This window comes from Coffea arabica, chromosome 2c (assembly GCF_036785885.1).
Source record: "Coffea arabica cultivar ET-39 chromosome 2c, Coffea Arabica ET-39 HiFi, whole genome shotgun sequence".
Taxonomy (NCBI): domain Eukaryota; kingdom Viridiplantae; phylum Streptophyta; class Magnoliopsida; order Gentianales; family Rubiaceae; genus Coffea; species Coffea arabica.
In genome coordinates, this window is record NC_092312.1 from 21,246,616 (window position 1) to 21,259,012 (window position 12,397).

The 12,397-nt window shown below is 36.8% G+C and overlaps 1 protein-coding gene across 1 annotated transcript; it reads right to left on the reverse strand.

Annotated features, from left to right (window-relative positions):
- Positions 1 to 240: 240 nt before the first annotated feature.
- On the reverse strand, positions 241 to 8,247 carry LOC113731949 (uncharacterized). Its single transcript, XM_027257497.2, has 12 exons — positions 7,970 to 8,247; positions 7,075 to 7,221; positions 6,799 to 6,981; positions 5,358 to 5,440; positions 5,066 to 5,264; positions 3,843 to 3,964; positions 3,172 to 3,238; positions 2,929 to 2,979; positions 2,131 to 2,183; positions 1,788 to 1,998; positions 1,126 to 1,296; positions 241 to 707 (listed from the first exon to the last, which is right to left on the reverse strand). The coding sequence occupies exons 1-12, from the start codon at positions 8,024 to 8,026 to the stop codon at positions 645 to 647; spliced, it is 1,407 nt and encodes a 468-aa protein (XP_027113298.2). The 5' UTR covers positions 8,027 to 8,247; the 3' UTR covers positions 241 to 644.
- Between the last annotated feature and the right edge of the window lie 4,150 nt (positions 8,248 to 12,397).

Sequence of the window (12,397 nt, forward strand, 5' to 3'; positions counted from 1 at the left end):
AGAAAAAACAGAATTAACAAGTGCATATTAAAAAGAGCAGTCCAATTATTTGCAAACACATAAATCTGCTTGAAAACAGAAGAAATAGTCGATGCAGAAAGGTCATCATCTCCGCCATGAACAGAAGCTGGACTGGGAGGATTTCGAACTTTTTATCTTCATCATGAAATGCCAAGCTCTAACAATGTAAACATCCAAGGCAGTCAGAATTAGCTAATATTAGAGTATCAGAAAGTGATATGCCAATGAATTAACTGTGACTTTTCAAACGCTATGGATACATGAAGAATAAGTTGCACTTGTGGATACGTATACAGAAGATTGCCTACAGCTGCAATTCATCCCACCAGTCGCTCGCACTATAAAAGGGCTATAGCACTAGTTTACTTTGTCCTATTTTTCTACCCATCCGGCTAGACTTTCTATCTTTGCCATTATAGGTTATATGCTGTAAAATGTCATAACCTGTACAAAATCATCCCATCCGCTTTATAAACGTAAGATGGAACTGTCTGATCTATATGTTTGCCCCTACTGAAATTGACCATCTTTGTCCACATGGCAAAGATGCAACTTGATCCCTAGTCCTGTATGGGAATTGCTGAGGTCGGAGAGCTATTACCAAGACAAGGAAGTTGAGTCATTCAACTAGATTTATCCTCCTTGAAAGGACCGGAATCATTTAGCAACTTCAGAACAAGGTTTACCTGCGGAAGAATTTCAGAGTATGTTGAATTAAAACCAATTTAACAAACTATTAGATTTCCAAGAAACTAAAAATTAAACAAAAGGTTGGAATTTTTGAGCCAAACAGAGGGTGGAATCTAAAGAAAAGAGATTACCGTATTTTCTGTTTCTATTATTTAAACCAACACATACACCTCCCCCAGGCGGGTTGAAAATCAGGTTTGAAGCAAGCTAAATGATCTGCCTAGCTAACAAAACAATTTAACAATACCACTTCACGTGCACAATTCAATTTGGTGAAGCAGAATCGCATTAAACAACGTCTAAGATCCTCCCAACTCTAACCCACCATACTAATCACATGTATCAAACTGCCAACAGAAATAAGTAATGAATGATAGTCCATCTTACTGACAAATGATGGTAATATATATTTACCTGAGATGCTTCCCGTACCAAAAAATCTGCTATCACTTTTCTAAACTCTTCATCCAGTATATAGTGACTGCTGTAAGTAGTCACAGGCAGGTAACCTCTCTGAATTTTATGCTCACCCTGAGCTCCAGCCTCTACTTTACCAAGTTTAAATTCAATGGCTGCTTCTATTGCCTGAAACATCATCAATCCAAATTATGTATTAAAAGCTTCGATCTGTTCACAGCTAAGGTGTTCTTCCTTTTTACCTATAGGAGCTTGTTAACATGCAGATGAAGATCTAAGCATATTAGACCTTTCTTACGTACAGTTACTAGGATTTTTAAGTTGATTGAGAGAGAAACATTTTGCCCTGTAATAGAGTGAACTGACATGAGAAGCGCTTTTCTTTGTATGCAACCTTGACCTCAGAACTTCGTCAATCAAAATTTAAAATAACAAGACCAGTGAAATAAACTTAAATTATATTGTAAAAGCAAAAGCAAGATCGTCCTAGGAATGGCTTTGCATAAATTTCATTAGATACCATTTGTCTAAAACATGTATTCTTTGATTTTAGATTGAAGTGTACAATTACCCAGCTAAAGGTCTAGTGTCCTGCATGTTATACTACCCATAGATCAATATTCCATCTTGACTGATATAATCAGAAAATATATTCAAACCTGGTAATAACAAGCTTCAAAGTGCAAGCTTGGATAGTAAACCTCTGGGTGACAGCCCCATAGGCGCCCATACAATGTGTTCCCTCCAATAAGATTCAGTGCTCCAGCTACAAGTTCACCCCCTTCTTCAGCTACAATAAGTAAAACACGATCACCCATCTTTGAAGCCATGTTGTGAAAGAATTCTCTAGTTAGATAAGCACTACCCCACCTAAGGTATGATCAGTAGATAATCAGAAAGATTGAAAGTGCTTGTAAGTTAATTACTGTACTACATTATTTATGTAAAAATCAATTAAAAAACGAGAATTTCTTATGACATATTCATAGAAATAAACCTTACTTGTTATCAGTGGTGTTTCGGTAGAATTGGTAGAACGTGTCCCAATGCCCAGGCTGGCAACATGAGATGTCGGGTAAAGGGAAGTAAGTACACATTTTTAAGGGCACAAAAAATGACTTAAAAGTAAACGTACTTAATTGAAAAGAAAAATTAAACTGTTAAAGATTCACAAGTCATAATTGTTAAATAATGCATGTAAATCAAAAGAAGAAGTGCACGCAATTTAGGAGGAAAATTTAAATTATGCCACAACAAGAAGTATGCTCAAGAAAGCCACAAGTATTACCAGTTAATGTGAAAGTGAAACAGGAAAGATCACGCACCAGCTAGTAAAGGTCTTAATATAATAACATATTGCAATTCATTATCTTATCGCAGAGAACTAAAAGAAACAAGTAGTAAAGGATTGAGAATCCACTGAAGATCGTTCAAAGAAAATCTTTTGCCTTCAACTGGAAAATTGAAGAAAGAGCAAAGAGATGGAACAAGTATGTGCTTTTGTCTCTTGCTAGAATATCAGAGTACAAGCCAGCTAGAAGGATTTGCAAAATATAAGAGAAAAGATGAGATAAACATATAAGATACTATTGGTTTGCTTCCTCCTCTTCTTGCACAAGTTTCCCCGTAAAAGAGGGGGGGGGGGGGCATAAAATCAAGAAAGATTAAACTGGAAGAGGAAGTATGACAACGTTACAAAACAAGAAGAAGAACAAAACATTTTATGATTTGAAATTCTCCTAAACATTCCTCGCATTTAATAACCGGACATAACCATACAAATTAATACAGCCTGCAGACCTTGATGTCATCTCCCCTTAGCCATTTCATGGTCAAATTTTGAGCAGAAATCTGCAAGAAGAGAATTAATATGTTAAACAAGTTGATATATATCTCAAAGTTCTACAACATGACATACTATCTCAAATTGTCTTCAGCAAGTTGTACATCACATACTTAAGGCCTTCAAGAGATAGTAGCATAAGTTTTGTACTAAATTTGCAAGAACATGAAAACCATCAAACAACAAAAGAAAAAGCCCACCTTCTTGCGCTCTTGCCGAATATTTTTCCTTTTGCCTTGCTTCATATCCATCAAGAACTCATCAAAACTGTGAAACCATTCAATACCAAAACAGCAAAGATCATGACATGATCTGAAACTCTTTGCTACAAAGGAATGAAAATAAGTATAGAAGTCCTTGCAACTTCAAGACCCACAGTTAAACTTTGACCATGAGTTATGCATGTGAAAAGGGTACAACTAAAATGAACAAGGGCCAGATAACACTAACCAAGAATAAGTAAATAATTACTAAAGCGATACTCATTCAGAGATATAAGAAGGCTACATGGATGCTTAGTTATGTTTCAGTTGTGACCTGAAAAAAGGAAAACTCATTGTTTGGAATTAAAACAAGAATTAGACATTAAACCACTAACAACTTCCTTTCACTATAATTAACAAAAAGAACATAAACATGTAAGCTTTACTACATCAGTCAGAGTTGTGGTAAGGCCCAGTTGAATTAACGTTTTTTCCCCTCTAATTAAGCCAGAGGTTCATACCTGAGCCCTAATTTTATCAAATGACATAGCGTCAGGTCACAAGAAGGGCAAAATGGCATGAAATTAAAATTGACATCAAGGTCATGCCAATTTTAAATCCATAAGTATATGGTTTATTAACAAGCATATGACAGTATGTATAATTACCTTTTATAATTACGATTTCTCCAATGGTACTGCATACCGATCCTCTGAAGAAAACCCTCTTCCTTCAACTTGCCCCACTCACTAGCAGAAGGAAAAGTAATGTGCAGTGAAGATACCTGGAACTGTTTACGTATGAGCATAAATGTTAGCAAAAGGATCAATTCCATAACGAGACACAATGCTCTTATGCTTGTGCCATCACTTGAAAATAATCCACTGTTTCAACTTAACTGAATAGGCTTATCCATAAATCAGTAATATTCATTCCCTATTTTTGAGGTCATCATAGTGAAGGAAAATGGTTATGTTTAATATCAAACCTGATTCGGGGAGTGCTCACTTAGACTCCTAACTCCTTGGCATGTACTTACATTGGGGAAGGGATGTAAGTAATAAGGATGAGAAACATGACATTAAGCACCCAAAATAAATATGTAGCCCACACAAGAGGTCCTACCTTAAGGTCTAGGATAAAATTACCTAGTAGAAGTTGTAAGAATATGCTATGCAAGCCAAACTCAACAGATAAAAGATTGGCATTGACATAACAATCTCATTAGATCATCAGTTCATGTTGAGTAATATGTGTTGTAGAAAGATCCCACCAGAGGAAAAGAAACTAACAGAGGCTTCATCACATAGATTGTCCACTTTCCTACTCCTTTTAAGAAGTCTGAGGGTCATAGTGTATTCAATACAACGATAGCAATATAAATAAGGCATAGAAACATAAACAAGGCAGAGGACCAAGCACTTCCCATGCTCAACAAAACCCTGCCAAATTGGTATTACTGAGGCCATATTGCTCAGGCCTGACCAGCCTGAGCCAGATACCCTTTGTCTGAGTTAGTATCAAGCATCGAAAACTAGGTCCAAGCCTCAATATTTCTCCAACACCTTATTCATTGCTGTACCTTCTTTAATTTGTCAGGTTTCAGAAAGAAAACCTTTCTACACCTCTTAAAAACAACTTGACTACTCAGTATCTTTGCAACATAGTTATTCAACTGTTCCTTGCTCTCAGTACTGCACTCTAACGTTCTCAAAACAAAAACCCTGCATTCTCTACTAATTCCTTTTCTTTGTTTAGGAATACATATCAACCATTATGTACATGAAGTCATCAACTAATTTCAATTCTAACATGCTCAAATATATAGAGATATAAATTATCTGAAAAGCAAGAGAAAAAGAAGTAGAAGGGAATCAATTCCCTACAATACCTTGGTTGTCAGATCCTTCATTGCAGATACTAAAATGTCAAAGATTTTATCCTTGTATAATGTGTTACGAAGCAAGATCCTCTGGCCAGTAACAGGAGTGAAAGGCACGCAGCACTGCAATTTAGGATAGTACCTTGCACCATAGCCATAGTAAGCATTTGCCCAAGAATGATCAAATACATATTCACCATAAGAATGGCTGCAGGATATCGCCAAAAAGACATGGACCATTAGAATTATGTGAGTAGTTACAGACAATGTACAAATGAATTCAACAATAGAATTGCATGACCTTTTCAGGTAGAGGGGAACAACACCTAAAACAGTATTACACTCATCCCGAGCTACTATATGTTGTGCTATCCAACCTGTCTCCTGAAATAGCAACATATGAGCTAACTTACATTAAGGGTGATTTCTAAAAGAAAAGGAATGAAGTTAGTAAAAGTTAATTAATGTCCATATGAAGAATTAACTGTAGAATGCCTTTATCGGACAATCTAGAGAATATCCAAAAGAATTAACTCCGCATGCATGACATCCCTTTAATAGGTGCCCAAGGATCTATACTCATCACATCACAAAGAGAAATGGATGTTATTTACTCATTTTACAATTATACTCTAAGGAAAAAATGGTATGCATCTCTGTCAATCACATACAGATCAATCAATCAATCAATTAATGCTAAAGTTTTCACTTTGTTAGAAAGCAAGCCAATGGAAGGTCTACATGCGATCCTGTAGGTGACTCGTTGAAGATTTTTAATATACTTTTTACCTAGAGTTTAGCAATCTAAGCTTTAGGTTTCGTTTGTTTTACTTCAGGAGTATTTAATTTTGCTACCTTATAATGTTAATATAGTGCACGATGCCAGAATTTTTTGTTAAAGAAATAAAATTCGTTTCGTGATATCATCAGGCTGATTACATTATTTAGAAGGTTTTGTTCAATCTAGTGAAGCTTAAATTCACTGTGTACTTGGAGTTTTGCTAACTAATAAAATTTTAAAAATGTCATAAACTCTTCTCCCTTTTCTCTTTCTCCTTTCACACCCTGATTTCTTCTCCTCCGCCTCAAGGATGCCCTTCGCCATCTCTTCCAAGTCCAAACTTTTTCCAAAATATTAACCCACAAGGCATCAATAAATATCTAAACTCTTTAAACCCTTGAGTTTCAAGACTAGCACAGTACGTTTTGCAACTTGCTTCATTTTACTTCACCACCATAAATCTAAAACTTCTGGTACCTAATTTTACTGAATGAGATCCTTGATTTTCCCAACTTAATTCTTCAAAGCTCCACAGAGAAATTGCTTAAACTGACCACCAAATGGTCAAAGATGCCCTGTAAATGCAAGTAAATGTACAAAGGTAGTGCCTTAAGCTTGTGTTCCATATACCACATAATATATGGGTCAGTAAGAAGCAGTGCATAAGCGCCAACTTTCTGAGAGGGCAAGAATATGGTTGATGAACATAAGGAGTAAAAGTCACTTTGAGAGCCTGTCATTGTTGAAACAGAAAAGTTCATCTCTAGTAACTTCGGAATGTGCTTAGTCAAAATACACAAGTAGATTGCCATATGTGACTCACAAAGAAACAAAAAAAGGACAAATATTTCCATCTTGATGTGAAGTTTAGAATATCCCACTGGCATAATTTTCTTGCTAACAGTTTAAATCCATCAAAGTATACATCATGGAGATAATTTCTTAAATTGTTGTCTCTCACCTTAACGGCACAGCCTGATTCCTCCAAGCTTGACAAAAAACCATGGGTAGTAAATGGATTAAATTGTTCAGGACCTGTGGCATCAAAACAGCATGCATCCCATTCACTGGATGAGACCTCTAAGATTGAGGGAACCACTGAAACTGAAATGGTTTTGACTCTCTCTGAGTCTGACATATCTCCCTGACACAAATCACGAAAACATAGTAACACAACATGTACAATGTTAGGAGCTGCTTCCTTGAAACTTTTACACGACTGAGAGACAAAAAATACCTTTGAGCCAGGCTCTTTAAATGTGAAACTCCCCAAAGAAACATCCCTGTTAGCAGGTTCCACAGACTTCTTTTGTCCCCAAAATAGAGCATTTACGCGGAATGTTGAAACCGGATTCTGGACGCATTGTCTACATGATGGATTATGCTACAAATGCAAAACTAATAATCATATTTTCCGTAATATAAAGTCTTGGTGGCATTTGTAACCACATTATCAAATAGTAATGAGCAAAGTTATGTAAAGCAACAAGTATTACAGCACCAAATGTACTGAAATTGATGTGTTTCATAACATTTCATCCAAACTGGACAGGACCCTTCTATCCATAATTCCTCAGGACTAGCGAACAGAATGAAACAGTACATGCAACCTAGCATAAGCCAGTTGACACCACGATCATTCCTTGAACTGACTCATGAAAATCAATCAAGAAGCATAAAAATCAAAATTTTCCAGCCCTGCTCTTTATAAATTCGAGAACTAATATACTAACCCTCCTAATTACGATACAAACGTAAACAAAATGCACGTATACGAAAAGGGTGCAAGATCATGTTTCCTTTAATACATCGACTTTAATTGGACAGTCATGGGTAGCTCATTCAGTCCTCTACTCAGTCACTAGTCTGGGTTTGAAATATTTGGACTTTTCCAATCCAGCCCAAAAATAATTTTCTCTATTCAGCAAAAAACAACGAATTTAGATAAAACATGTGCATCTACATATCTGCACACTGTTCATTTTACAGGTAAAGCATGCAATTCCTGTACCTTTGAGCAAGAATTCTAAAATTAGCAGCTAACCACGGAACTTAATTTATTATAAAAAGACAAAAAAAAAAAGAAAAGGAAAAATTGAAAGGAAGAAACAAAGATGGATGCAGCAGCTTACAAGGGTAAGTGGGACGTGTCCAAGAAATGTAGAAGAAGCAGCCATGGCCATCGCCATGGCCGAAAAGGCTCAGCAAAGTTCAGACCAGGAGGAATGATGGCCAAAGCTCACTTTTTTCCTTTTTTTTTTTCAAAAAAAGTTTTCCCAAAAAAAATGCATGTGGCTAAGAAATTTAGAAGCTGCTAAGATTTTATAGTTGTCTCAACTCTCAAGTGCCTCGCAAATGTGTACTTTCAGACTCGATTTTCGCATGCCTTGTGTTGTAAAAAAAAAAAAAAAAAAAAAAATTCGCGTGCTATGGGGGCGAAAAGATGAAGACTGAATTTCGCGACTTGCCCCCTGGTTTTTTCAAAGATTACGCTTTTGTTTACAAAACGTCAGAAATAGGGGTGCACGTGTTTCTTCTTCTTGTACAGTTAATCTTTTGTTCATTATCTACATCTTTTATAATTTTTTTTTTTTTTACTTTTTGTTGTTTCTTAAACTTCTAAGTTGTAAACGTCATTTGGATTTTTTGTGCTAATGAAGAGGCCTGATCTAATGTATATCAAGCCAATTATCCAATGGATGAAAATAAAAAAGGGTATTCTTGTGTGTGTATGAATTTAGTTCCTTTTTATGTTCATCTTCGCGTTAACTCGATTCGTGTATTTGGGTGTTAATGAGACAGTGGTGGAAGTTGCATAAATGCCAAAGGATGGAGAGGGTTGAAGATTTTGAGAAGGAAAAGAGAAAGAGGATTTATAGAGTTCGGATTATCCATTCCACATGATATAATTCTTGTGTTATATGAGTTTGGGATATATCATCATTTCTTGTGTTGATATAGCTCGGATTATAATTCTCACCTTTTTCTATCGATTATTTTATCTGAACTTTGAAGTTTGAGCATAAAGTTCCAATTAGAGTTGCTTGATTATTCATGCATCAACAAAATGGCATCAATTTGGAAACCATAATTTTGATGATTGTTAACTTTTCTTCCCATGAACGATTGGCTCTATGCTGATTTGAAGATGTACATCTCATTGCATCACCAGTTTCTTAGTGGATATCATGCTTTAGAGGATATCAGACAGTTCTTGGATATGCACCTGATAAGCGAGAAATCCTTTTGACTAATCATTGTCAGGTATTTGGGCTTTCTGATATCATGGGGATCATGTCCATGGAAATTCGATCAGTTCCTTGGGGCTATCAACATCGGAAGACAAATGCTGATAATTATAAGATTGATAGGGCAAGGGTAGAAGACAAGAAAATCAAAGGGAAGCCAACGAAATTCTTCTGTAGAAGTTTGTATTGCCCTGAAAGAGGTGCTTTCTTATGCCTGCAAACTAGTTCAATGGGCCTTGGTGCTGGGTATTGTGACTCTTGCAAGATAAAGGAACTGCGCAACACATCGGCATTCAAGCTGAGACAGATAAAACTCCTAAGAATGCAAGAAGTGTGGTTCTTAAACCATTCACTGTCTGCCAATTTCTGGGGATTGACCGGCATAAGCCGTTTAAAAATGCTGACCCTGAATCCACAATAGTTAAACTTCAGAGATTTTTTAGACCTGAGGATATCCCATTTGTATTTGAACTTTAGTCGATGAAGATCATGATTTCCCAAGTTGGTACGTGCACAAAGTTGTGCATGCCTGGACATTTTCAAGAAACAGACAAGACTTCTTCGTTGTGAATACTTTGGAAGAGATATTGATTAAAACTGATGTTAAGTCTTTAAGATAATATATTTCAGCTCTAATCTTGCCATTGGAGGATCCTTGTGATGATGAAAAGGAGACAAGGATTTGTTGTGAAGGATTTGGACCGATAATATCGTGGTCATTGTTGGGATATGATGATAACTCACCCATTATTTGGGTTTCTACAGAAACAGCTGATTATGAATGTCTTGCTACTGTCCGGCAGAAGCAATACAGTCTTTCTTCCAGAAAGCATGTACTTGTGTAGAGGCAACCAGAAACCTAGTCTTAATCAGTTACTCACAGCTGTCGTTCATTCAGTGACAGAAAGAAAAAATGTTCTTCATGGAGCCATTACCAAGGTTCCAATCATTTCATGGGGAAGATTCAGCACAAATGTAGCAATTAAAATAACAGATGTCTAAAGTAAAACTTAATACCTGCAGCCACAATCGAAGATTTCAGCAGCTAAAACCTTGATAGGTGCAAGCTTATCATAAACATGACAACTACAATCTGTAGGCAATCATATATGTCAATCTCGAACTTTGGTTAGGAAGGGACGACGAATATGCATTCTTTGGATAAAACCAGCACAAATCTGAACTACTAAAAAACAGTTGCACCAGATAAAATACAAACAAGGCTGATGCCTTCGTGAGTATCTATCTCTATATCTATCTCAACATCTCTCATCAGACCCGCAATCTCAAAGGCAGTAGTAGGCTTTACGAGCCCAAAGTCAGCAGACCCTACAATCCATCGGTATTGCACCTCCTTGTAATGACCAACAGTCCGGCCCCGTAGGTTGACTGCATGGGGAAGATTGCCACTGAATTCAATTGATGCATCATTAAGTTGCTGTCCGAAACACACTTATTCATCGTTAAGTTGCTGTCCAAAACACACGTATCCCCCCATCTTGCCCCACACACTCCCAGCTTCTTTCCCTTTAGTTGACTATCGTCTTTTTCTCTTCTTTCCATTACTTGGTGCATTATCTGCTATCAAAGTTTTAGAGCAAGTGCATTTCCTGTTATCAAAATATTTTTAATCTAAATTCAGATAGGCATTTGATTCATGCCAAAATTAGGTAGATAGTTGTCTTAGCATGTGGAAGATCATTAGAATCACTCCTCATCCTTTGATCTTGTGGTATGTTGCTTCTTTGTAGGACTCTCAGTGATTTTCAGTGTGGTCAATAGGGTTTCATCAATGTTGGTAGATTTCACAAAAGCTTTTGCTAGAGTGAGTGTCACTCTGCATTAACTCTATGTCAGTTTCTTCTTCTTCAGTGTGGTACCAACCGTAGGTTGCCTTGCCTGTGTGCTGCTTCCTGCTTCTCCTGTTGGTGTGGTGTCTTTGATGCTGAGTAGGAGTTGATGACCCACAATAGCTGTGTACTTTTCAGTAGCAGATGATGCGTAGCTATATGAGTCGTTCTTAATGAGGCAAAGAATGGTGATGTTGTTGATAGATTCCTATATTGCTTTGTATTGAACATCCTATCCACTTATTGCAAGTGGAAAGATGTACCATTTAATCAAATGAAAGTAATATTGTGGTGTTAAATAGTTAATTTTACCTTTTCTTCTTGTTCCTGGATTTCAGGAATTGTGTATGGAAAGAGTTGCTCAGCATCATCTCCATATGAATCAACAGTTATGTTTCCACTCCAATCACCAAATTCAACAGTCAATCTAGGCCTGATATGAAGAACGGTTAAACACATTGATGTGAGGTTCAAACTATGATTTTTATTGCAGAAAATAATTGCAGAGTTCTTGACAAAAGTTTGGAGCACCCCAATCTGTCTAAGTTTTCACAGATCAGGAGATCCACTTGGTTAATTGAAGTAGGTGTGTAAGATTTATATGATCAGAAAATCTTCATAATTTTGTCTTACCTTGGAGCGACGTGGACTCATCGCTGGCAAGAAATGCATGTGATTTGGCATTCAGGAGTAGCTCACACAAGCTGATGGCAGGAGGCGCAGGCGTGGTACCAATTTTTTTGCCCGTGTCCAGAAGTTTGGCCTTGCCATGGTTCACCGTCGCGGGTCACGGTCATGTCGCGGTTTCGGTTGTTCCACATTCGTCGTGGCATATCGGTTGAATATCAGGTGACACGCATATTATAGCATAAAAAAGTTTCCAAAAAATATGAAAAAATTACTAAAATTAGAAAATATCAAAAAAGGCATAATTTGAAGAAAAAAAAAAAATTCGAGTCGACCCTGAACTGATTCAATTATATCGGCCGATACCATACATCACGGATTCGAATCGACCAATATTGGCAGAGTCAGAGCGAGTTTTGGGATTGATATTGTACCGATCCCCTCCGTTCCAATTACGACTCGACCGATATGTATCGGTATCGGCCGATATTGCTAACAATGTGCCTTGCGTTGCACCCAGAATAGTTTTCTCTAAATTTAAGAGAGTAGTTTATGAGGTAGTGGGACAGAGTTTTTGAAGTTAGTATGGATCTAAATTTGACAGGTTTCATTATTAGTTGCCTGTGGCATAGTAAACGATTCAGAATTCACCTTGTAACATATCTGCATAAGAGATAGATTTCAATTGGCAATCACATTTTGCATCATTCGAATGGTTTACTGCAATGAAAAGTGATTTTTCCTTTTAACTATTGATCCAAAATGTAGCCAGCATTCACCTTTTTTTTTTTTAATGGTGGTAGGATTTCTCCAAAGTTGGCAGTTAACAGGATAC